The 24,771-nt window shown below is 32.6% G+C and overlaps 4 protein-coding genes across 6 annotated transcripts; 3 read left to right on the forward strand and 1 right to left on the reverse strand.

The window, feature by feature from the left end:
- Positions 1 to 210: 210 nt before the first annotated feature.
- On the reverse strand, positions 211 to 4,069 carry LOC105165641 (hyoscyamine 6-beta-hydroxylase). Its single transcript, XM_011084719.3, has 4 exons — positions 3,673 to 4,069; positions 2,747 to 3,000; positions 1,338 to 1,656; positions 211 to 648 (listed from the first exon to the last, which is right to left on the reverse strand). Exons 1-4 carry the CDS (start codon positions 3,877 to 3,879, stop codon positions 418 to 420), a joined length of 1,011 nt encoding a protein of 336 aa, XP_011083021.1. The 5' UTR covers positions 3,880 to 4,069; the 3' UTR covers positions 211 to 417.
- Positions 4,070 to 12,677: 8,608 nt separating this feature from the next.
- Positions 12,678 to 14,501, forward strand: LOC105165849 (protein DMR6-LIKE OXYGENASE 1-like). The gene is made up of 4 exons (XM_020694507.2): positions 12,678 to 12,993; positions 13,091 to 13,338; positions 13,440 to 13,758; positions 13,911 to 14,501. The coding sequence occupies exons 1-4, from the start codon at positions 12,790 to 12,792 to the stop codon at positions 14,154 to 14,156; spliced, it is 1,017 nt and encodes a 338-aa protein (XP_020550166.2). The 5' UTR covers positions 12,678 to 12,789; the 3' UTR covers positions 14,157 to 14,501.
- A 1,741-nt stretch (positions 14,502 to 16,242) lies between these two features.
- Positions 16,243 to 17,809, forward strand: LOC105165848 (protein DMR6-LIKE OXYGENASE 1). Its single transcript, XM_011085010.2, has 4 exons — positions 16,243 to 16,603; positions 16,702 to 16,949; positions 17,062 to 17,380; positions 17,522 to 17,809. The coding sequence occupies exons 1-4, from the start codon at positions 16,400 to 16,402 to the stop codon at positions 17,771 to 17,773; spliced, it is 1,023 nt and encodes a 340-aa protein (XP_011083312.1). The 5' UTR covers positions 16,243 to 16,399; the 3' UTR covers positions 17,774 to 17,809.
- A 3,072-nt stretch (positions 17,810 to 20,881) lies between these two features.
- On the forward strand, positions 20,882 to 24,329 carry LOC105165640 (alpha/beta-Hydrolases superfamily protein). 3 transcript variants are annotated; one of them, XM_011084716.3, is made up of 8 exons: positions 20,882 to 21,041; positions 21,115 to 21,405; positions 21,859 to 22,058; positions 22,189 to 22,539; positions 22,627 to 22,827; positions 22,957 to 23,027; positions 23,547 to 23,686; positions 23,869 to 24,329. In XM_011084716.3, exons 1-8 carry the CDS (start codon positions 21,008 to 21,010, stop codon positions 24,222 to 24,224), a joined length of 1,644 nt encoding a protein of 547 aa, XP_011083018.1. In that variant the 5' UTR covers positions 20,882 to 21,007; the 3' UTR covers positions 24,225 to 24,329. The 3 variants fall into 3 exon arrangements, with proteins under 3 accessions (XP_011083018.1, XP_088737200.1, XP_011083019.1); XM_088881074.1 differs by having other exon boundaries at positions 24,007 to 24,329; XM_011084717.3 differs by having other exon boundaries at positions 21,862 to 22,058.
- Positions 24,330 to 24,771: the final 442 nt, after the last annotated feature.

A 24,771-nucleotide genomic window follows, 5' to 3' on the forward strand; every position in this document is an offset into this window, starting at 1 on the left:
AAAGTATTGAATATGAAATTAAATATATAAAAATCTTAAAATTAAAAATATATATAAAAAATAAAAAAAATAGAAAAAAGCATAGAGAATCAAGCTCGAGCTCAGCTCGCGAGCCGGCTCGACTCGTCTGGCACCTCTAAACGTAATCGAACCCACAATCATTTAATTGAAAGTAACCTATCTTTATTCTTATCGATTGAGCCAACAAAATTTAACGCTACCCGTGAATTTGAGATAAATAACTCCTCAATAATGCACCACTGAAAACTTTATACATTGCAGGCCAAATACATCAATAAAGCAACTTCAAACTCTATACACAGACAAGAGATTTACATGGTTAAAGACAGCAACAGAATTATAGTCCTCGGACATGAAACTAAGCATCAAAATGTTGGTCTCGGTGCACATTAATTATTAGGGTTTGTTCTTGAAATATTCAAGTGCAAAGTCAGCATCACAGCTGTTCTTTGTGAATGTAGTGAAAAACTCTTGGTAGGTGAAACCTCTGAAGAGGGGTGCATGATTGGGTGGGAGGATGAGTGTGTCGTGAGAAGGGATCAAGAATGTCCCCATGGTGGTCCGACCCTCTTTTGGATGTGTCATCACTCGATGAATTGGGCTAGTAAATTTTTCATTACTTATCACCTGCAACATTTTTGTCAAAATAATTTGAATCATAAATGTGGGGTTCTTTAATTAATACTAACGGAATATAAAGGAACCAAAAATTGCAAATTAATCCTTAGATTTTGAATATATTATAAAAAAAACTTTGTTGATTCTGAAAAATTATAATGACGTCCTTTTTATAATTGAAGTTTGAAACATAACTATAAGAGGAACATGGCAATCATAGCGTGGGATTCTTCCGTACTACCGTGATATATCATAACTGAATAATTACAAAACACCCTTTGAAATTTGGACATTCTATAAAAAGAATCTTTCTGTTTCGACTTTTTCTTTAGGATTTTTATATTAAAAATTCTTTGAGCCATGGTCGTTAATTCTTATTCAAACCATGACTGCAGGAGATGGGTAGTGATTCTTTGAAATTGAAGGATTTGATTGTAATAAGGAACAATTGCATAAGTACCCCTTAAGTTATGGACATTATTACAAACAATCTCTTTATACATTTCGAAAATCTTACATGACATCGTTTATAGTCATATTTTACATTACAGATTATGTGGCTTGTCCGTCAATTTAATTAATTCAAAACATGATTCTAGGAGGTGCAATGTAATTCTTTAAAATTGAAGGACTTGTGTGTAATATAGTATTTAGAGAGTTTGGACAAGGTCATCATCGTACAAAAGATGATTACATACCTTGAGTTGGAGTCCGGGAATGACAACAAATGCATTAGGCATTGGGTCGAGGTTCATCCATTGCCCCTGGTGAAAGACTTGGAGTCCTGGGACAGAACATTGATGAAGCATGCTTATGAGATTAGGATCACAATGTTCGGGCATTCCCAGCGTCAAACTCGGATTAGGACATGGAATATGATGATTGACTGACAACAATTGGATTTTACTTAGTTCACCATCAAAATATCCGAGTTTAAGTCCCAACCCCTCACTAATAAGATCCAAAATCCTTAACAACAGCTTCCTCACTTCAACTGAATACGCACCAACAACTTCCCTGCAAGGAAATCCACCAAAATTATGGTTTGAAATAATTACAACTATTCCATTGTTGTTTGAAAGTTTGTTAATATCATTTTGAATTTAACAATTATCTAACAATTAGTCTAATCCGTTAGGTTTTCATCCATTTTCTGTGGTGAACTGAGCAAACTGCCTTATTGACTATGACTTAATAATTTTACTTATTTCTAAAATTTTCTGAAATTTTTTTGTAGACTAAGTGGATAATATTTTTATGAGTTTTCAAATACTTTCATCCACCTCATCCAACATTTTTAATTTTTTTAAAAAAACACAACAAAGACAAAGTTGACAATTTTATACCTTAATCCCAGGATTACAATATTTCATCAAACACTAGAGGATATTGTAATTTTTCAAATAATGAGGGAGTATTCGTAGTTATACCAAACTTAAGAGAGCTCGTTGTAATTTTCTCAATTATTTTTGAATACGTACTAATTCTTGAATTTAAATGTGAGTTAAGGAGTGTGTGGCAAAAAGTACTTTTTAACTTTCGACTTCACAACTATTTTTTGAGTATTTTAAAAATCAACTTTAGCTTTTGAAACTCTAAAGAGAAAAAATATTTTTTAGCCAAAAACTAGAAACAACAAACGGGTGTTTGCTATTATTGTTTTGTCTTTTTTTTTTTTCAATAAATTCAACATGATTCTCGACTATTTTTCTCTCCTTATAGCAATTATCGTAACATATGGGGTTAAAATAGTCGTTTGTCAATTAAATTCTTCTCAAACGTCAATTTTCCTACACTTTTGCAATTTTAGCTTCTTTCTACTTATCCACTAACATCATTCAAAAATATCGATTCTGCTACGACTTCCGACTTTCCCTGCAAATTCTCATTCATCTAAAAGTAAAATTCTTAGGGTCATTCTCTGAGTTGTTGTTGAAGGGAAAGTCTAACTCAAAGGGTCTTTCATCGAATTTGAATCAATTATATGGTAAGTATTATATTTTAGAAAAAAAATAATCAATTACATGACAAATGTATCACACTTGCTCTATAATTAATCTGATTGAAAAAAAATTACGATTGTTGAATGAGAATCAAGAACTTTTACCGATATCTGATCGGCTTATCCGGCCAGAGCTCGAGTAGTTGGTCTTCCAGCGGGTGACAGTGGTGGGTAAAATTATCCCTCCAGTAGTGAACCTCTTCATTGTCATAACTCATGGTACTGGAGTAGATTCTGCACTTACTATTAATATCCGTAGAATAAAAGCTTGACTTATACTCAGCTGACGAACCAAAAAACTCCTTCAAGACGTTCATGGTATCGTCCATTAGGCTTACAGGAACCCCATGGTTGATCACCTGCGCATTGCAGTGCAAATTCTTGTTAACCATTACTTCTTCCATCTCAAACTCAACTATCCATGTTTGAGAGTTTACACGAGAGGGTTTAATGCAATTTAATATTACAAATGAGCAGATTACCCTTTTTATGAAGCGAAAATAACATTTTACCTCCTTTTGTTTGCTTCCTTACTTCATTTTAAAAAAACATAGGGAAAGAAATTGCTAAAATATATTTTTTCAATAATGAGGTAATTTGTCAATTTACAATATCACAAAGGTTGCTTCTATTTTTCCTTGACATGAGAATTAAAGAAAGAAAGAATGAGATTTTTGCGTAATTTTACACTATTATCTTTAATAATTATATTAATTGGTTTCAACTTAGAACACCTATGCAATAGCTTTTACTTTTGTGATGAGAAAAATTGTTCAGAAAAGTGTAAATTAAACAGTAGTTAAAGCTAGGAGTGCTCGAACTAAAGTGAAAAATAGTAAAAAACAAAAAAAATAGAAGTTAGGCATGTTTGGGAAATATGCTAACATTTACAATTTTACTAATAAAATAAAAAAGTGGGCTGCATATATTTTTTGATTTAAATCAACATAATTTAAGTGCAAAAATTGTTAATAAAAAATGATCTTTTCAGTTTGTTTTCCATAATAACTTGACAGAGGCGAAATGTGAACCTGAAAGAATCCAAATTCTTGGCATGCATCGAGAATCTGGTGAATTATGTCTCCTCGGCCGTGGCCTTTCGCCCTTTCAAGATCGATAACGGGGACATCGTTTACGACTGGGAAAACATCCTTTCCGGGCCTTTTTTCGGGTGGGAAGATATATTTTTCTGGCAAAGATTGAACAACATTGGACCAGTTGGACATGAGAACCTCCATTTTTGTTGTCAACTAACTTTGATCTTCAAACCAGTGTTGTGTAGGCTTAATTTGATGTTTCTGCAGGTCAAGCTATAAATACAGTGAAAGTTTAAGACTAATTTGTTTAATTAATGTAATATTCAATTTCAGTGGTGAGGACCAAGAAATCGGTAGACAGAACAAACGTAGGATCATTGGTCCCAACTTTAAAATGATGTAACGAAATACAAAACATTACAACATAAGAGGTTTGTCTAAATCTTAATTTTGTAGTAAATGATTGCATGGCTCATGAAAGGGGACCATTTCACTGCCAGTTAGCATTTGGCTTCTAACATGAGATCACTATTCTCTTTTTTCATGGTTACATATATATATGTATTAACTTTTTCAGGTTTATAAGACCCAATCTTGAAAACTTAGTCACTTAGTCGTTGGAGGGTTTTTGCTCGAATTCATCGTCAGTGAATCCTAGCCGATCTTTGGTTGCAAGAAATTGAGAATATATATATATATATATATATATATTATATATATATATTGGGAAAAATTCAGAGACTCCCCTGTGATAATAGAAATATTAAAAAAAAACTTATAAAAATTAAAGTATCAAATACCCCTCATGTGATATAAAATAAAGTTAAAAAAAATTCCTCCGTACAAAATTTGGGTTACACGCGCTTTGAGTGCGATTTTCCTATAAAAGTACCTTTTTTTTGACATTTTTGCCCTTCTCTCACATTTAATATATAATATTATATATATGTATTTAATAATTAAATATTATTTTATATAATAATTATTTAATTAAAATATTATATATTTCTATTAATAATAAAATATTCTTTTATATAATAATTACTAAATTATTTATATAATAAAATATTATTTTAATTAAATTAAAATTAATTATATATATAATTAAAAAAAATAGTAGCACGACACCGCCACTGCTGAAGAGGAGGGCAGCGCGCCTTCCTCACCCTGGGCGATGGACGTCGCCCATCCAGCGAGGGCGATGCCGGTCGCCTAGATCTGAGCGGCGGGGGAGGGAGGGGTGGGGGTTTGGAGGTGAAAGGGGTGGGGAGAGGGGAAGAAGATGGTGGGGGTATAATTGTTATTTTGAATTTTTTTTTATAAATATATGTTAATAATTATAAATTATATATTATAAATTAAAATAATTATATATTAATAAGCCTAGTTGATCGGTTGACTAAGAAGAGGTATTTTAGTCATTATTTCTAAAAAAAATAGACTCAAATTGATCAGTGAACAGTGTGATTATTTATTCGTAACATATGGATCATTTTTTACATTAAAAATTTTATAAAAAGAATTTGATATTTTATTATATCACAGGGGATCAAAATGGATTTAACCCTATATATATATACACACACGTACATCATGAACTGTCTCAATGTAAATTAAGTTGGAATTAGGGTCAACGATGATGATCGTAAAAGATTTAGTCTGTTGTGCTTGAGAAATCAAGATCCCAGCTCGTTACATTTTGTGTCAAAAATTATTTGGTCCGAGAAGAAAACATAGCTAGCCTCGAAACTTATACAGAAATCATAAATACTACGAACCTGCCCCTGCAGATAGTGATGGATTTCTTTCAATAATGTTCTAAGTCAACAAAATTAGGTGGAATAATCTTAACAGATTTTGATTCGTTCAACTCCGTCGTACTACTTCCCACTGATGTTGCCCTTTTGCTAGTTTTCAGTGTTCTATCAACAAAACTTACTCAAATCAGATCTGAGCTTACTGTTTATAATAATTGATCGATTTTTTTTAAAATTGTGTACTAATGATATGACATGACATGTGATTAATATATATCTGATCGATAGACGTTCGTTATCAATCAAATATATATCAACTTGAAGCCAAAGATATCTTTGCTTAAGAAATTCTTAGACAAAATGTCAATAAAAAATAAATTGTTGGACATGATAATATTTGTAATAAAATATCAAGTAATGATACTAAAATTGCCACAAAAGATTATATTATGTTAGGATAAATTATAACGAGTTTCTATGAGGTTTTTCATAATTATAAGTATTTCATTGTTATTTAAAAAAACTACAAACACCCACCTGAAATTAAAAATACTCTAACAAATACTTTCTCGTGATAGTTCATTCTAGGAAGGTGCTTGTGAAGATACTTGTAATTTTAAAAAGATATTTATAATTTTTTAAATAACAAAAAAATATTTGTAATTAAAGCAAATATCATGGGAGTTCCCTGTAATTTACCATGCTAATAACAAGGCTAAACTTCGTCCCTTTGTGTTTTCTTACAATAGCTCAAAATCTTTTCTATATTTTAGAAATAGACTGAAACTCCTGTATTTTAATAAATTCAGCACAAAAAAGCCCATTCTGTTAGAAAGTAACGAAAGGTGGATGCATGCGCCTGAAGTGCATTTTGGATTGAGTTTTTGAATATTTTGATATTTTTTATCTTTAATTGACTAAAATGCGCCTATATTGTATCTAACTATGGTGAAATTAATTTTTTTTTCATTTTTCTTTCTTCTAAAAATATAATTTTTTTATTTTTAAATATATTTATATTAAATATCAAAATACAAATATAAAATAAAAAAAATTACATCACAAAGACTAATATATTAAATTTTATTTTTTACATATTGATGTACATGAATATAAATATTATGCAATTATAATAATTATGAGTTATAAATTAATTTAAATATAATAATTATAAGTTATAAATTAATTTAAATTCAATAATTATTATAATTATCTAAAATTATTTTTAATTAAAAAATATATTTAATTAATATAATTAAATTAATTTAAAAAATTAAAAAAAATTAGGATGATGGATCATCTGCGTTCACTATTGCCCAAGCATCGCCCCCATCTACGGGCCGGGGTTGGAGCAGGGGAAGATCCAACAATCATTAAAATAAAAAAAAATATATTAAGTAAAGATATAATGGTCATTTTATAAAAACATCATTAGTAATATTCAACGGAAAAGGACGATTGAACTACATCTAAGAAAACAAAAAGAGTTTTTTTTTTTTGTTTATTTTTAAAAACATGAAAAGATTTTTGGTGGACTTCTTACAAATATTTAAAAATTTCAAGCATTTTAGGGTCATAACAGTTGGATATTAAACCCATTAAGGTGGTCCATTGAAGTTGATGTTGGGCCCCTCTGATGAAATCATTCTCCCAAGCAAAGCTCAGTCTATCTCAAACCAATAATATGTTCAAACATTTACAATTTGAATAATAATATCTAGTAATTTATTTTATTTGTCACTTACTGGTATACAAAAAAGACATCAATTATTCGTACATGAAATATATAAAAAAAATTCAAAAAATGACAGAATAAGTTTCAAATACAGCACGCGTGGAAGATTAAATAATATCAGCCACTGAGTCATAGAAAATGATAGGAAATTTTTATAAAAATAAATAAAACAAACCATCCATACAAGTAATAATTTAGGAAATTTATGAGTAAGAATGATGATGACTTAACCAATGGCGCCAACCCCATCAGCACCAGATCCACACAGTTTAATTCATACCATATTTGACTTGAATTGAACTTCACGAGTTTGTCCTAAAAAGGTGTCTCGCTAGGGAGATGAGGTCTTTAAGACTTATAAGCCACTCAAACTCCTCATCTGCATTATCAGCTCTTGAGACGAGGGGTTTGGAGGGGCACATGTCCTTGTTTCTGCAGACGGTGCCAAATTACGCAAGATATTTGCTTTAATTTCATATGAGCCTCACGGTTTGTCCTAAAAGGCGCCTTGCTAGGGAGAGGATTATAAATCACTCAAGCTTCTCGTTGGTAACTAATGTAGGATGCTTTCCCTACCTAATGGGTAGAAGACATTACTATTCAAGAAATTAAGAGAGTGTTTGCGAGAGTTTAAAAAAGTATTTTTCAGCTTCTAGCTCTAAAAAAGCACTTTTGAAGTGTTTGGGATGTCAACTTCTACTTTTGAATTGACTAAGAAAAGCGTTTTTAAACTAAAAGTTATAAGCACCTTGGGGGTACTTTTAGTTGCTTTGATTTTTTGGTAAATAAATTCAACTTTATTTTTTACTACTTTACCATTATTATAATAATTTTAATTCAATTTTACAGTTTTTAATTTATTTTTAAAATTGTATATTTAAAGTTGATATAGGAGGTTTCAAATAATTTAAACTTTAAGAATAATTAAATTTACACTTTCACATATTTGATATCTTAAGTTTTTTATATTTTATGTGCTATATCATCTAACTATATTATTTCGTTCACATATTATTATGTGATTAATTAATAAAATAATAATTTTTTCAATCATGCAAGTCTAAATATGGTATGAATCAACAATTATATTATTTAGTGGGAGCATTATTAAATGAATATATTGTTTAATATTTTTAAAAGCATAAATATGAAAAGCTAATCGAAATAAAATTTGTGATTTTTAACAAAAAATAATTAGTAATGACAAACAACAAGTGTAAAAATAGATAAAAAAAATAGTATTTTTTTAACACATAGGATTAAACAGTCTTTCATCAATTAAATTTATTTCAGAAGTGATTTTTCACCAAATACTCTCCGATTTAGCTTTTATCTACTTTTTACTTTTTCTTACAAATACTGCCCCACTTTTAATTCTACTACAACTTCTAATTTTTTCAACAAAAATCACTTCTCTAGATCTAAATGAGTGCATACAGATAAGACTTAATACCTCAAAATACGTATGGGTAATGGTTTAATATCTCAAAATACCCATAGGTGTTGATATATACTTCAAAATAATCATTTATCCATTAGTCTAAAATTATTAAATTCGCAACGTTTAGTAAATCAATCGACTAAACTTACTTAATATCTAAAAAAATTTAAAGAGTATATAATTATTTTATTACATACTTTATTTATATTGATGACGTATTAAAATTTTGATCGAATATGCTAAAGTTTTATATTAATTCTGTAATTGCTCAAAATTAAATTTATGATCAAATTAATAAAACTTAACTTGACAGTTTCGTGAATAAAAAAAATATGACAAAAATTAATTTAGTTAAATTTGATTAATATATAAAATAAATAAAGTTTATTTGAACTCAAATTGTTAAAATATTATTTAATCGAAGTAGAATGAAAATGCAAATTAATTCAAATTCAAATTATAGTCAAGAGATTTAAATGAAACTTAGATATATTATGCTTAATTTTATTTATTTCTACCAACTCTTATGTCTCATTCTTATTTTGAACTTATTTCGATTGCATAATCAATTAATATTATTGGTCTATCATTTGAATAAATTTAAGATTCTTATTAAAAAAATTAATTAATTAAAATCAATCCGTCATTTAAATAAAATCAAATTTATTGTTTAAACTTCAATGATGATCTATTGAAAATTTATGCAACTACTTTTATATTATCGACCAATGGGACATGAAATTCTATTAATAAGTTAATTTAGTACTATACATTGTTTGACTTAAATATAAATTTAAAATTTGAGAAATTTTTTATTTTTTTAAATATATTGTAAAAGAAAAAAAGAAACAAGTGGATCTCAAATGGGTAAGAGCTAACTTCTACCCAATTCTTTTGGGTATAATTTGGAAAAGAGCCGATCGGTATTCTATAGGGTAGGGTATGAAAAAATTATTTTGAGTATTTGTCTTTTGAGTAGGACAATATCCGCCTATTGATAGGCCTAAATGGAATATGTGTTAGTTAGCCGTCTAACTATAGTAAAATCTCTATAAATTTAAAATGTCGGGACCAAGTAATTTTATTAATTTAAGAAGGTATTAATTAATTGATAAATTAATAATTTATTAATTTAAAATTATTCTTCATGAATAAAACATACATATTGTATTGACTAATTGAATGATGTTTTATGTATCATAAATTTTATCTTTCCTATGTATTGATGAGCTTTCGTGTGTTTCAATTTTGATGAAATCTTAGACAGGTCAAGAATCTAATTAACAATGAATTTTCTCTCTTGGGCATGAAACTAATATTTCTTCATAAGAAGGAGTATTTGTTAGACGTTCATTAATTTTAATAGAATAATTAAAATAAAAATATTTATAACTATACTAACCATCATGAAGCTGATTATAATTTATGTATCTTCTAATTTTTTGTTTTTCTCAACAGGAAAAGAGGAGGAGACGTGAATCGTCGTGAGTCGGCGACTGAGGACGCCTACATACTCTCTCTCTAAGCTCTTCATCACGAGATTCTGAGTTTTGGGCTAGTTTTATGGGTTAGATACGGTCTGGATCCCCTAGTCATAAATCCCAAATCAAGCTGTGAGATTGGGCCTTTTATTGCAATCCATTGGGCTTCTAACAAATATGACCCAACCACTCATATATGGGCTAATCCAAGGATAAGGACCCAAGACTTAATCAATGTTGAAATTACATGAACACCCTTCTCCCTGTGACTCCGTGGGTTCAGCTCACCAAGAAGCTTCGGATCCTGACCCGAGTTCAAGGAGGGTCAACCGTCCGGGAAGCCAGTAGGCTGCCCTCACTTATAAGGACGACTCTGTGATTTTGATTTTTTTAAAATTATTTTAAAACTAACTTATTATTGATGATTTTATAAATAATTTTTTAAAATTAAAATTAAAAGTACGTTGTCAAAAAATTTGGTAGTGTTCATACTTATAATAAAAAAGAAACGTTAAAATTAATAAAGCGAATAATACATATAGTAAAATTATCTGGTTGACAAAAATACAATAAATTATAAGAATAATTAAAATTAAAAATGCACATTAATTTAAGAACAAATATAGCTAAAGTCAAGTAATGAAATATAATAAATTTTGAATAATTAAAATTAAATACATTATAGTTCAGAATATAATACAACTAAAATTCTTTAAAAACATGTTGAATTCCAAGTTCCAACTAACGCTTAAAATTGATTTGTTTTTATTTAAAATAATAAATTATTATTAATTGTAAATAACTCAATTACAATCATTCTTATTAAATATCAATACGTAACAAAGACAATTAAAATAATCATATAATTATCAATAATATTAAATAAATAAAATCTAAACAATACATACTCAATATAACCTCACATGCATATAGCAGAGTTGGATACTTTGAAACGTGGGCCTTCAATAATACATGAACTTTAGACTTTTATAATTTGAACGTAAAATCTTCTAACTAATGAATTAATTAATTTTATGCTTCATCAGTTGAGTTGAAAGCTGTTTGATAATATTGTTTGAGCATTTAAACCTATCTACACTGTTGGGTAATTCAGAATATAGTTTCAAATTTCAAGTATATGGATACAGTTAAAGAATGGTATCAGTTTGTATCAGCCGGCTCAAACAAATCCTTAGTTGCAGTCATATGGTTCTTATCAACATAATGAAGATATTGGCATCGTTGGAGTTCTTGAAGTAATCGCTGCATCCTTGTCTTCTACTCACCATTAGACAATTCTTGTGATGGATGTAGACTATGCTATCTGTCTGCAGGCATGCCTTTAAATAAAGTGAACTTACAGTATCTGTTACATCCAATACCAGTATTTGCAGAAGCATGGGGCCTCAGAAGTGAAAGTTATTGTTCCATTCTTGTGATTCCTGGAAATGCTTGTTGATCAGCTCAATGAAAGCATTCTATACTTGAGATTTTGCTCCTGTGTTGTACAGATGATGAAGTAAATTGGGACAAGTTTGTAGGATTTTGGAAGAAGTAAAACAGGTCACAAGGGATGAGGCAGAGAGAACTGCTGGAGTTTAGAACACCCCAACACCCTTCATTTGGTACAAACAACTGGGGCGGTGCGTCTCCCTTGCTAGCCCGGAACATCCCCAGGGAGGCTCTTGACCAGAGGTACTCCAGGCTGAATACCATTAGAGATCGCGATCAAGTCTTCCCATCAGCAATCATTGAAGATGAAAATCTCAGCTTTCCACCCCTTACCACCATCGGAGACGAAATTTTCAGCTCTCCACCCCCCACCACCATCAGAGATGAAATTTTCAGCTTCTCTAAAACTGATGCATCCAAATACAAATATCCAGCCACCCCACGTCGGAAATGGCTCTTACGGAAACTAATGCGGCAGCCTCACAAGCAGGGGGTTACGCTGGGTCTGAATTCAGGCTCCAAATGGTTTCCCAAATGGAACTCCAAGAAAAGATGGCCTAATGGTTGGTGCTGATATGAGGGTAGACATATTTTTTCATTCTTGTGAAAGGTGAAAGAAAAGATTGACCTCCAGTTGGGTAATGGTGAAAGTCATGAGAGAAGCTTCAGAACATGATCCACTTCTTTTGGTGCAAAGAGTTACTGATCACTTTTTTCCATGATACGATGAAAATAGTAATTCATTTAGTGACGCACCAGACAATTAGATCGTTCTTGATATCAAGTTATAAATTTGCTGAATCAGAAAATTTATCCTATATTTATTTTTTTGTCATGAAGTCATTTTCTTGACATGGTTTCCTTTTGCAAATTGTAAGAAGAGCAACAGCTATGATGAAAATGACCGATAATTGGAAGTCAAGTTTTTCATGTTATTTTATCTCAAGTCATATCGTCCATTCTGTCCAACCGAGCTTGGAAAAGCAGTGGAGATTCTTTTTATACAATCGTCGCGGTTGGGAGTGTGTGCAATCCTATTTTAAATATATTTTGTGAATCAACTGGTGGTGTGAACTCATCTGCTGTGTAAATAATCCAAGTGGAATCAGATTCCTATGGGTGGTAGGGGACACGGACTTGTCTTTATCTAATACCATATTGAAGCTATTGCCTTAGAGCAGAAAGATATTAAATTGTTCTAATGTTGTGAAATTGCTGAGTTTCACACAGACTCCGGCAAGACAGATGGAAAAACTCATTTCAAGCAAGCATAACATTCAACATGTGCCAGAGTCATACATACTGCCTCCAGAAAGACGGCCTAGGCAAGTTGCTCTTCATTCATGCACGTGTGTCCCAGTCATTGATCTGTATGGAAATATTGACAGAAATCGACAAGATTTAGTTCAGAGAATCATGGAGGCTGGCCAAGAATTTGGATTCTTCCAGGTCCTATTATCAATTCATCATGTTGGTATTGAACAAAGAAATATGCTCTAACGATGATTCTAATTCGTATCTTAAACCTGTCTGAGAAATGAAACAGCTGACAAATCATGGGGTGCCTGAGGAGCTTATGAAGGAGACGGTTAAGGTGGCAGAGGAGTTCTTTCAACTGCCTGTAGAAGATATGGCTAGCTTCTATTCTGAGGATCCAAGAAAAGGATGTAGATTGTACACAAGCATTGACTACGATCATGAGAAAGTGCATTTCTGGAGAGACAATCTGCGTCACCATTGTCATCCTCTGGAGGATCATGTTGGAGAGTGGCCAAGAAATCCCACGAGATACAGGTATATATGATTTCTTGCAAAATAAGTTGAAGAAACTCTCGGAGGCCTTGATTCAGGTATAAAACTCTTGTTTTTGACTAGATTTTCTGTCCTAACTGCAGAGAGGTGATGGGTAACTATGCAGTTCGTGTGAGGGAACTAAGTTTGGTGCTTCTAGATCTAATATGCGAAGGATTAGGAATACAATCAGGATATTTCGAGGGTGGATTGAGCAAAGTTCAAATCATGAGTTTGAACTATTATCCCCCTTGTCCCGATCCTGCTTTGACCTTGGGATTGCCCAAGCATGCTGATCCTAACCTCATCACCGTTCTTAATCAAGGAGCTGTTCCCGGCCTTCAAGTTTTAAGAGATGAAGAATGGCTTGCACTGGAGCCTGTTCCTAATGCATTTGTCGTTAACATAGGCCACGCACTCCAGGTATCTATACATCACCCTTGTGTTGAAACATCACATCGGAATATCTCGGAATTGAAATAAGTTTGGCATCTTACCACACAAGTGGCCGATCAGAATTTGATGTTGCACAAATGTATTCAGCAAGAACTGTCTTGAGACAAAAACATTTGCAGGTAATAAGCAATGGGATGCTAAGAGGTGCTGAGCATCGAGTTGTTACGAATGCAGAAATTGCTCGAACAACAGTTGCCAGCTTCATCCATCCATCTAACGACAGCCTAATTCACCCTGCCGCTCTGTTGGTTTACAGATGCAGTCTTCCCCTATACAGAGCTTTCCCATATGATGAGTTTGTCAGGAAATTCATAAAGGACACTCGAGACGGGGAACCCCCTATGAAGGAATACGAAATCTCTTAAACATAGAGTTAATGGCAAAATGCAAGCGTCTTATCCCTCTATCTCATATTCATTTATAGATTTTTGGTAGGGGAAAGTGCTTGGCAATGGTGGGGCGGGGCAGGGCAGGCGAAGGAGATAAGGGAGAATAGGAGGCGGTGGAAAAGAAAAAATAGGTAAATGGGTAGAGAGAGAAGAGGAGGGGAAATGAAAGAGAAAGATGAGGAAGGGAGAAATTCTAATAGGTTTGATTTGTTATTTTAAAACTTAAACACATTTTTTCTTTCTGTATAGACTCCAAATTTAAGTTTTTCAAACATAGGCTCTGTAACATGGACTTTTAATAATATATGAACTTTGGGTTTATATATGTTAAATATGAAATTCTTCTAAATTATTAATAATATTATTAAATTATTTTATATATAATTAAAAAAATAATTATATATTTAATGGTGTAATTCGATTTTTGATGATTTTTTTATATTTTAAATTAACACTAAGCCAATAAGCGCGGCGCGGTGCGGACGATTTTAATTTTTTTTTCTTATCACATCTAATTTGTGGTTTAAGACATTCAATACAAGATGTAATACAGTTTCACAATGAAAAATTTAATTCGATAAATTTATGCTAAATTTCGCACGATAAAAAAAAGGTGAGATTTGACACGGTCAGGGCAACCGTTCCAAAGATTGTTCCACCTTAGAGCGGTCTTTGGGACAGTTGAGGAACAGATATTGAAATATGACGTCGGGTGGAACATTTTTTTTTGGTTATAAATTTGGACAGGTCAAACTGTCCTAAGTTGAGTTCTAAAGTAACAATTACTAAACTCGTTCCACAATTCGTGCCAAAATAGTAACTAAAAATCGTTGAAACTTAGTTTGGAACACTATATTAGATATTAAGGAAAGGTCACAATGAAACCGTTCCTATAGCCGATGCAATATATGTCCCAAAAGTGATAGTTCAAAAATGTAATCCAAAATGAGGTACAAATTTGGGACGGTATTTGTACACTCTTAATAAAATATGCCAAAAATCTTTCTAAAATATGAATTTTATTTAAGAAGCAACGTGTCTCTAAAACCGTGCCAAAAATCGGTACAAATTGGAGAGGTCCTTTTAAATTATTTTCTAAGTGTTACTGAATCCTTTCCAACTGATCATGAACGACTATATTTCAACGGTCTAACTGAACATTCAAAAAACTGTCTCAATTGCCGTCCCAAAAGTATGAATTGATGGCAACTTTTTAAAGACTAGATATGTGTTCCTATCCCCGTTCCAAAGACCGCTCCAAATTATTCTATATAAATGTGTTCCTTTCTTTCTATTTAATTTCACTATCATCTTCCATTCTCCTTATTTTCTCTCTGTTTTCTCAATTTCTCTCGAATTTTTTTATACTCTCACTATCCTACTAATATTTTGGTACTCTTGTTCGTGAATTCTGTCTCGAATTTTCGTTGACAATTTGAGTTATTTTTATCAGGTAACAACTTTAACCCTTTATTTGTTAATTATATATTTGTTGTAATTTTATTAATTAACTAAATTTAATATTATAATAATATATATGTGTGTAGGACTAATGCCCTTCGTTAAGGGTATTATAGGCATTTCTCCTATATTTCCATGTATACTTATCAACACTAATGTGGGATCAGACAGTTTGGTGCTTGCAGATATATTCTCATGACGACGGAAGTTTCCAGGGTTACAAGTTTCAGTCCAACTCCCAGCACAAGCTCTGATCAAGAAAAACGGGAGAAAACCTGCCGGTAATGTAGCTGATCAAGACATGTTTGTTAAAGAGGAATGTGGATGCTGACAGCCACCACAAACACACTGAATATTTCACATTGCTTAGGAGACATTTCCTATGTCATGAAATCATTTTCTTGACATGGTTTCCTTTTGCAAAATGTAAGAAAATGACAGATAATTGGAAGTCAAGCTTTCATGTTATTTTGTCTCAAGTCATACTGTCCAATTTGTCCTACCCAGCGTGGAAAAAAGTGAAGATGTTTTTTATATAATCGTCGTGGTTGGAAGTGCCTGCAATTCCTATTTTAAATATGTTTTGTGTATCAACTGGTCTGTTGTGTAAATAATCCAAGTGGAATCAGATTCCTTTGGATGGTATAGGCGTCACCAACTAATTGTCTTGATCTATTCCATATTGAAGCCATTGCCCTAGACCCAAAAGATATTAAAGTGTTGTAATGTTGTGAAATTGCTGAAAGTCCTGAAGACAGATGGAAAAACTCATTTCAAGCAAGCATAACATTCAACATGTGCCCGAGTCGTACATACTGCCTCCAGAAATACGGCCTGGGAGAGCAGCGATCCCTTCGTGCAAGTCCATCCCGGTCATTGATCTTCATGGAAACATTGACAGCAACCGACAAGATTTAGTTCAGAGAATCATGGAGGCTGGCCAAGAATTTGGATTCTTCCAGGTCCTATTATCAAATTTATCATGTTAGTATTGAACAAAGAAATATGCTATAACTACGATTCTAATCCAAATCTTAAACCTGTCTGGGAAATGAAACAGCTGACAAATCATGGGGTGCCTGAGGAGCTTATGAAGGAGACGGTTAAGGTGGCAGAGGAGTTCTTTCAACTGCCTGTAGAAGATAAGGCGAGCTTTTATTCTGAGGATCCAAGAAGAGGATGTAGATTGTCCACAAGCATTGACTATGATCATGAGAAAGTGCACTTCTGGAGGGACAATCTGCGTCACCATTGTCGTCCTCTGGAGGATCATGTTGGAGAGTGGCCAACAAATCCCACACGATACAGGTGCATATGGTTTCTTGCAAAATAAGTTGAAGAAAATCTCGGAGGCCTTGTCAAAAGATTTCAGGTATAAGAAAGTTGCTGTTTTTGACTAGATTTGCTGTCCTTACTGCAGAGAGGTAATAGGTAACTATGCAGTTCGTGTGAGGGAGCTGAGTTTGGTGCTTTTAGATCTAATATGCGAAGGGTTGGGCATAGAATCAGGATATTTCGAGGGTGGATTGAGCAGACTTCAAATGATGAGTCTCAACTATTATCCGCCCTGTCCCGATCCTGCTTTGACGTTGGGATTGCCCAAACACGCTGATCCGAATCTCATCACCGTTCTTAATCAAGGAGCAGTTCCCGGCCTTCAAGTTTTAAAAGACGAAAAATGGCTTGCGCTGGAGCCTGTTCCTAATGCATTTGTGGTTAACATAGGCCACGCACTCCAGGTATCTACATATCACCTTTTTATTCAAACATCACACTGAAATATCCTAGGTTTGGCATCTCAAGACACAAGTGCCGGATCAGAATTTGGTCCTGCACAAAGGTTTCCAGCAAGAACTGTCTTGAGACAAAAACATTTGCAGGTGATAAGCAATGGGATGCTAAGAAGTGCTGAGCATCGAGTTGTGACAAATGCTTTCGTTGCTCGAGCAACAGTTACCAGCTTCATCCAACCATCTAACGACAGCCTAATTGGGCCTGCAACGCTGCTGGTCGACCGATGCAGTCTTCCTCTATACAGACCTTTCCGATATGATGAGTTTCTCCGGACATACATAAAGGACGCCCAAGATGGCAAGCCCCCTCTGAAGCAATATGAAATATCCCAAACATAGAGTTAATAATGGCAAAATGCAAGCGATTTACCCCTCTGTCTCGTATTCATTCCGGCCTCATTTACTTAGTCAGATGGAATTACAGGATGATTTATTATTGCATGTGATTAAGTGCGGGATAAACTGTGAGGCGTTTATTTAATATTTTATCTGGTGAACCGCTGAATTATTATGAGATAATTTTTTATCCCGTATTTATGTTTTATATGGCCATAATGCCCCCATAAACTACTAAAAATGTCAATTTCAACATGTTCAACTCATAAGAATGTCAAGTATGAAATATTCAAACTTGGAAAAAGTCACATCTACATGGTGAATAGCAATTTATCCCTCTCATGTTACAAATGATCAAACTATCCTCTAAATAAAGAAAAATAATAATTTATCTTTCTGTCTTTTTTAAATATTAATTATGTTAAACAGAATTCATATTAAAGTTACTAAATTAATAACTTAGACGCCAATACATACCAAAAGATTACGTACAATTATTGAATTTACCAACTTTGTAAAATAAAAAATTCAAACAATTCATGTGTATTTTACATACATACATAGAAAATGTGCATATATTATACTGTATCTTATAGTACTTTTCTGAAATAATAATTCAAAAAATTTAAAACAGTTAGACATATCGAATTATTGGTTAAAAATACATAATAAATTATTTAAAAAAATAAATGATTGTAGAATCAAAATGAAAGAAAAAAATATATTATAGTGTATTTGTAGTACTTTTATTGCAATCAATGAATAGTATTTGTGCTTCACAATATTAATATAATACTTGAGAAGCAAAAAAAAATTAAATAAATAAATTAAAGAAAATATATAGTCATGTTTACCTCTACTTTGTCTGTTAACTCTATTCAGACTAAAATTTAAGTGAGAAAAGAAAAAAAAAATCTTAGCATAATATTACTAGAGACATTAGAATCTGAAAAATTGGGTATGTATTTTTCTTATTTAGTTTTTATTTTTTTTTATAAAAATTCCTTTATTTTCAAGTCAATCTGCCAAGAAAATTTTCACCTGAAAAACTCTAGTTTGAATACTTTCTCTATTTTTATTTTATCAAGGCACATAATTAGGAGCAGATAAATTGAACACTAATATTATTATTGGGAAAATGCAAGTAATTCCGTGATATTGTAAATGGGCAAATTATCTCTCTATAAAAAAAAATTAGCAATTTACCTTACTATATTCTTTATAATGCAGCAATTTAGCTCCATGTGTTTTTTAAAATGAAGTAATTATTTACCTTCTTAGATAGATAGTAAGGTAAATTGTTCTATTTTAAAAAGTAAGGGAGGTAAATTTTTTTTTTTTTTATCATAATGAGTATAATTCACTCATTTTCAATATCATGGGAGGTAAATATATTATTTTACATGTCGTTTGCAAAAGATGAAACATCGATCTTTTCTTCTAAAAATTGTCGATTTTGTCCATTTAGAGGGTACAACAAAAATATTTATCACTATATCCCTTCAAATATTTTAATTGCATAATTTACAAAAGTGTATCTCATACCCAAAAAAAAGTAAAAAAAAAAAAGAATATGAAATAATTTATTATATACAAAGACACAAAAATTATAAGACTTCATTGCATCTAATTCTTTATTCTTTTAAACAAAAACAAAAAGGATTTCTTGTCTTCAAATTGTAAATGAAGATCAAAATTATTTGTGTCTAGGCAATGACATAAATATGCATAACACATGGTCTAAGAATGGACAAGAACAAAAAATATGATGTTGAAAAATTAAATGAACATAAATATTATGAAATTTATATTGATGTTATAACTAAAAAGCATTTCAAAATTAGTTAAATGAAAATTTATTTATCTTTAGTTGTTATTTCTATACTCTTCTATATATTGTAAAATAAAATATTCAATAATTTATATAATTTTCTATCAGATTCCATAAAAAAATATTATATATGTTTAAAAAAAAATTATATTTCACGTGCAACGCCCGTGCATGTTTCTATGTATCTTTTTCCCCACATCTCTACAACATCACTGTATGCGTTGTGATTGTTAAATGCAATACGGGACGTAATATAGACTTTTAGGCTTCGTTTACTTTGTGTGATGGGTTTAAAGTGATATAAATTAATAAATGATAAAAGTTAAGATAATAGTGATAGAATTTTGTAATATTGTGTTTGCTTTATTAGATTAAATATTCATTATTTGTGGTAATTTTATTGCTCGTTTACTAATAAATCATTAATTTGATGTTATGAATTATGATGGTTTACGAAATTGTTCTTTTCATTTCTTTTTAGCTCAACTCAACTTCAACATGGATAGTATCATTTGTTTATGTAAATTAGTAAATGATATCTTGATTTTAATTTCTTGGACGAAAACAGAAATGCAAATATATTTAGTATTTTTATTTTATTTTTTTCAAAAAATAAATCTATCTGTTAGTTAAAATTCACTAAATTTGTTAATATTAACAAAAAAGAAATTGAATGAAGATCTATACTTAACCACGGTTGACTTATTATTGACATATTACAGGTCAAATAAATTTTTTCTGATCAAACTACGCTCACACATCTTTACCCGTTGATGTGTGTGACGAGGTATATTGTCACCCTAATAAGGGTATTTTGGTAAAAAGAAAAATGATTTATTTAACCTACAATAAGTGCGTATTAAGTCAACTGGGGGTAAATATGAATTTTTATTTGACTTTTTTGCTAATTTAGTGAATTTTGACTAATGAAGAGATTTTTTTTGTTAGACAAAAACAAAAATTAGGGATATTAAATATAATTTTTTAAATATTAGAGATTTATGTGTAATAACATTAAATTTCAGGGAGGAATGTGTAAGTATCTTAAATTAAAATTTAAAGCCCTTGACACTTAGTTATAGTACTTGGGCTTGCAGTAGACGTTTAGGCCAAGCCCAGTTGGTTATTGGGCCAGGATAGAAAGCCCATTAATCTTCACGTGCTGTGGACCATAATGGTCCACGAACCCAAAGATAGGTTTATTGATTGTGTCAAAAGACTATGATACCCTAGTATTGTTGAAGTATTTTCATTCCTACCCTCCCCCACCGCGGGACGGTGAAACAAAACTAACTTGCGCAGAAACCGACTCTTGAGGTGTACGGTACGCTCTTAACCGTCACCATCCCCCACCATTATCCTACTCTGCTATACCATATTTCATCAATCAATCGATACACCGCGATATGTCTAGAGTACCCATTAAACAATTCTTCAATGGTATGGGTCTGTCGTGTTCTGCTTCTGAATTCACGATTATGAACATGTAACTGAGCTGTGTTTGCTCTTGCAGATTTCAGTAGAAGCTTGAGATTATTGAAGAAGGAGGATTCATTCAGGGAATACGCTTACAATGTTCTAAAGCGCTTTCAGTGGTCGAAGGCAGATGATGATGAATTGAAAGGGAAGAAAAGTTGCGATAAGTTGGAAAATAAGCCCACAATTTATGATTCGGAGATGAGGAGTTACAGTCCGGAGGAGAATGATTTGAGCAGCTATAATAATAAATGGAAGCCTGAAATTGCTTGGCTTGGTAAAGCTCTTGAACAGGCTTTGCAGTTGTACAAGTGGGCTCTTCCAACAGGTTTGGTTTTACCTGATTTTGGATGATTTTTCTGTATTGTTGATTCGGTGTTGTGATTTTGCTACCATAGACTGTTTCCAATTTCGGTTTTGATCCAAAGTTGAGATTTTGCTATCATGAGCTTTCTAATGGAGTCTATGTATCATTTTGAATACGGAAATCATGTAATTCCAGTTTAATGCTTGGAAGCTGGATACGAATTAGGCAGTACATGGTTATCAGCAACTCCAAAACCAGGTTCTTTGGTGATGGTGGGGGTGGAGGTGGGAGTTGGCTTACTAGATGATTTGGAAGACATTATTATAGACGGGAAAGTGGCATTAGGAATCGAAAATAAGCTCTAGGTTTTCTTCTTCCTGCACTTGATTTTTTTAGGAGTATTATAGATTTAACGGATTGATTTTTATTCAAATTTCATAAGATGGAAAAAGAACCTAAGTGTTTGTTGCACAGGAGATGGAACTGAAAACAAACCACCACCTACAGATAGATCTCTTGCCGAAATTTTTTCTAGTATACAAAGGAGTAAGCTTGGTGTTCAGGATTGGAGTTTGAGTGATCTTACTATTGGCTTGTATCTCGTGTATCTTCAGCAAGCATCCACAAGTGCTGTGGAGGATGTGAAGGGTGAACTTATCTGCTCAGAGTCTATTGTAATTATCTAACCCTTTTCTTTTTAGTGAAAATTTATTATCTTAGAAGCAAATATCCTACCTGCAGCGAGTAAATCTTGCTGCTTTGTCACATGACGTAGATTTTTTAATAATTATTTTGGTAATTTAGGTTCAGGATCTCATATACCATATTGAATTAGCAAAGGGTGCTTATAAAGATAGCGCAACTGGTTTGGCAAGGAATAGCATGCTCCGAGAGAAAGATGTTGTGAAGTTTATAAAGCATTCTAGTGTGTTGAGACCTGGGTATTACATAGGAATTGACAAGCGGAAGAAACTTGTCATTCTTGGTATTCGTGGAACTCACACTGTCTATGACCTAATTACCGACATTATATCTTCTGGCCATGAAGAGATCACATTTGAAGGTTATTCAACCCACTTTGGCACAGCTGAGTCTGCTCGTTGGTTTCTCAATCATGAGATAGATACCATCAGGAAGTGCCTAGAGAAACACAAGGTGGTGTAACCATATTTCTTTACCTCTCTTTTCTTGTTAGATCATGTTAAGAGTTTTACAGTTGTTTTGAGACTAATTGATCAACAGGATTTTAGATTGAGGCTTGTCGGTCATTCCCTTGGAGGTGCAACAGCTTCCCTGCTTGCAATTATGCTTCGTAAGAAGTCATCGAGGGAGCTTGGGTTCAGCCCTGATATAATTACAGCAGTTGGATATGCCACGCCTCCTTGTGTCTCCAAGGAACTTGCTGAAAGTTGTTCCGATTTTGTGACCACGGTGGTGATGCAGGTCTGACTGATTGTATCTTTTTTATTTCTTCACTCGAATGCCTCTGCTGATTCCATCAGTTATCTGTTTAGAACACGTGTTGCTTAGATCCCGAATTTCACAATGTAACAGCTTAGTTTATTAATGCAGGACGATATAATCCCAAGACTAAGCGTTGCTTCTTTAACAAGATTGAGGAATGAAATTGTTGAAACTGATTGGTAAGTGAGTCCCAGCTTGTAATATGAGCTCTGCAAATTAATTAATAGAATGATGGAAAACTAAACTTTACATGTCGAAGCCTGCAATTTACCGTAAGTACTTTCTTTCATTCAATAGTATCTGGATGAAAACTTCTTGGCCCAGATACTAGGTTTCTTCTCCCCAATGTCCCCACCACTTCATTTTCCCATACGAGCTGCAGGTGTTTTTCCTTTTTTTTTCCTGCTAATCAGTTTCAAGTAGTTGATGGATGAAAGTGCAAAATGGTCTTTTCTCCATGCAACTTGCAATTTTAACCATATCAGTAGTCCACTTGCCATTTACATCTGGCCATGTGCGACATGTTCTCTCCCCGCTATAAAAATGAAAATGGTTCTTTATTATTACTGTTTGACGTGATCAATCTGATTACAATTGAAATTCTGAACTTACTCGTCTTGTGTTTATTGCTAATAACGGAAGATGCTAAAATGTTGCTGATGAAAAAGGCTGGCGACCTTCTGCTTTGCTGTTGGCAGGGTAAGTGTTCTTAGCAGAGAAGATTGGAAAGGTGTCATAGATCTGGTTACCAATGCAAAGCAAGTTGTATCATCTGTACAAGATGTAGCACGAAAACTTGCAGACTATGCCAAGTTCAGAGGACAGACAAAACATTCTGGTAATCTTTGCATCCTTGTAGAGCTGGGTTTTTCACTTATAAAATATATGAAAAGGAAGTAAACCTTTATGGGTTACAATCCCAAACTGATTATAGTTCAGAACCATCTAACATGTTGGCAATAAACACAGTTTGGTGCATGCATGGATCGTGTATTTTGAATTTGGTATACAATTTTGCAGATATGCCCATGAAGAAGGAAGTTTCCACAGTTCCAAATTTCATTCAAACTCACAATCCCCCCAGCCCCAGCCCCATCTCTGATCAAGAAAAACTCGAAAAACCTACTGATAAAGTAGCTGAGGACTTGTTTGTACCAGGGAGACTCTATTATTTAAAGAGGAATGTGGATGCTGACAGCCACCACAAACACACTGAATATTTCACACTGCTGAGGAGACAGCCAAGTGAACATTTCCAGAAGATACTACTTTCGAGCAACATAATTTCGGACCACAAATGTGATAGCCATTACTATGCTCTTAGGGATGTACTTAAAGGTTTGCCTAGTTCTGCTGACGACAGAAATATTAATTAATCAACTTAATATTTTTTGTCATACCTTCTGATGTTGTACAATATATCATCTTTTCAACTGAAACTTTTTGATTCCTTTGTGATAATGTTGTTACGTTCATAAGTATGCTGTATCTTGTTTTGGGGATGAGGTGATCTTCCATAGTTGATGAGCTGTACGGTAACTGGTAGCAGCATGTTCACTGTTGATGCTAATCATTGATGTAGTTATATGGATTAGCCACTAATCCCTGCACAGATGGATGTTGATAGGCGATTATTAGCTGTAATTAGTCACACCTGCCCTAGGTTTTATATCATCCAAGAAAGAGACTTACAGGGTGTTCACTAAAATTATTTAAAAAATCATGTAAACTCATACATTTTGTAATGTATATTTAAATTTTTTGAGCTTATCAAATGTTAAATTTTATTTTAGAAACATAATATTAAAGTGTTTGGATAAAATAAAATTATGGGGTTGATGACACTGCTGGCTAGCCTAGCTAGCTAATTGATATATATAGGATTGTATTGTTGCACCTCACATAGTATTGTCTTTTTATCTT

Source organism: Sesamum indicum, linkage group LG6 (genome assembly GCF_026168435.1).
Source record: "Sesamum indicum cultivar Baizhima isolate 11 linkage group LG6, ASM2616843v1, whole genome shotgun sequence".
In the NCBI taxonomy this organism is placed as follows: Eukaryota; Viridiplantae; Streptophyta; class Magnoliopsida; order Lamiales; family Pedaliaceae; genus Sesamum; species Sesamum indicum.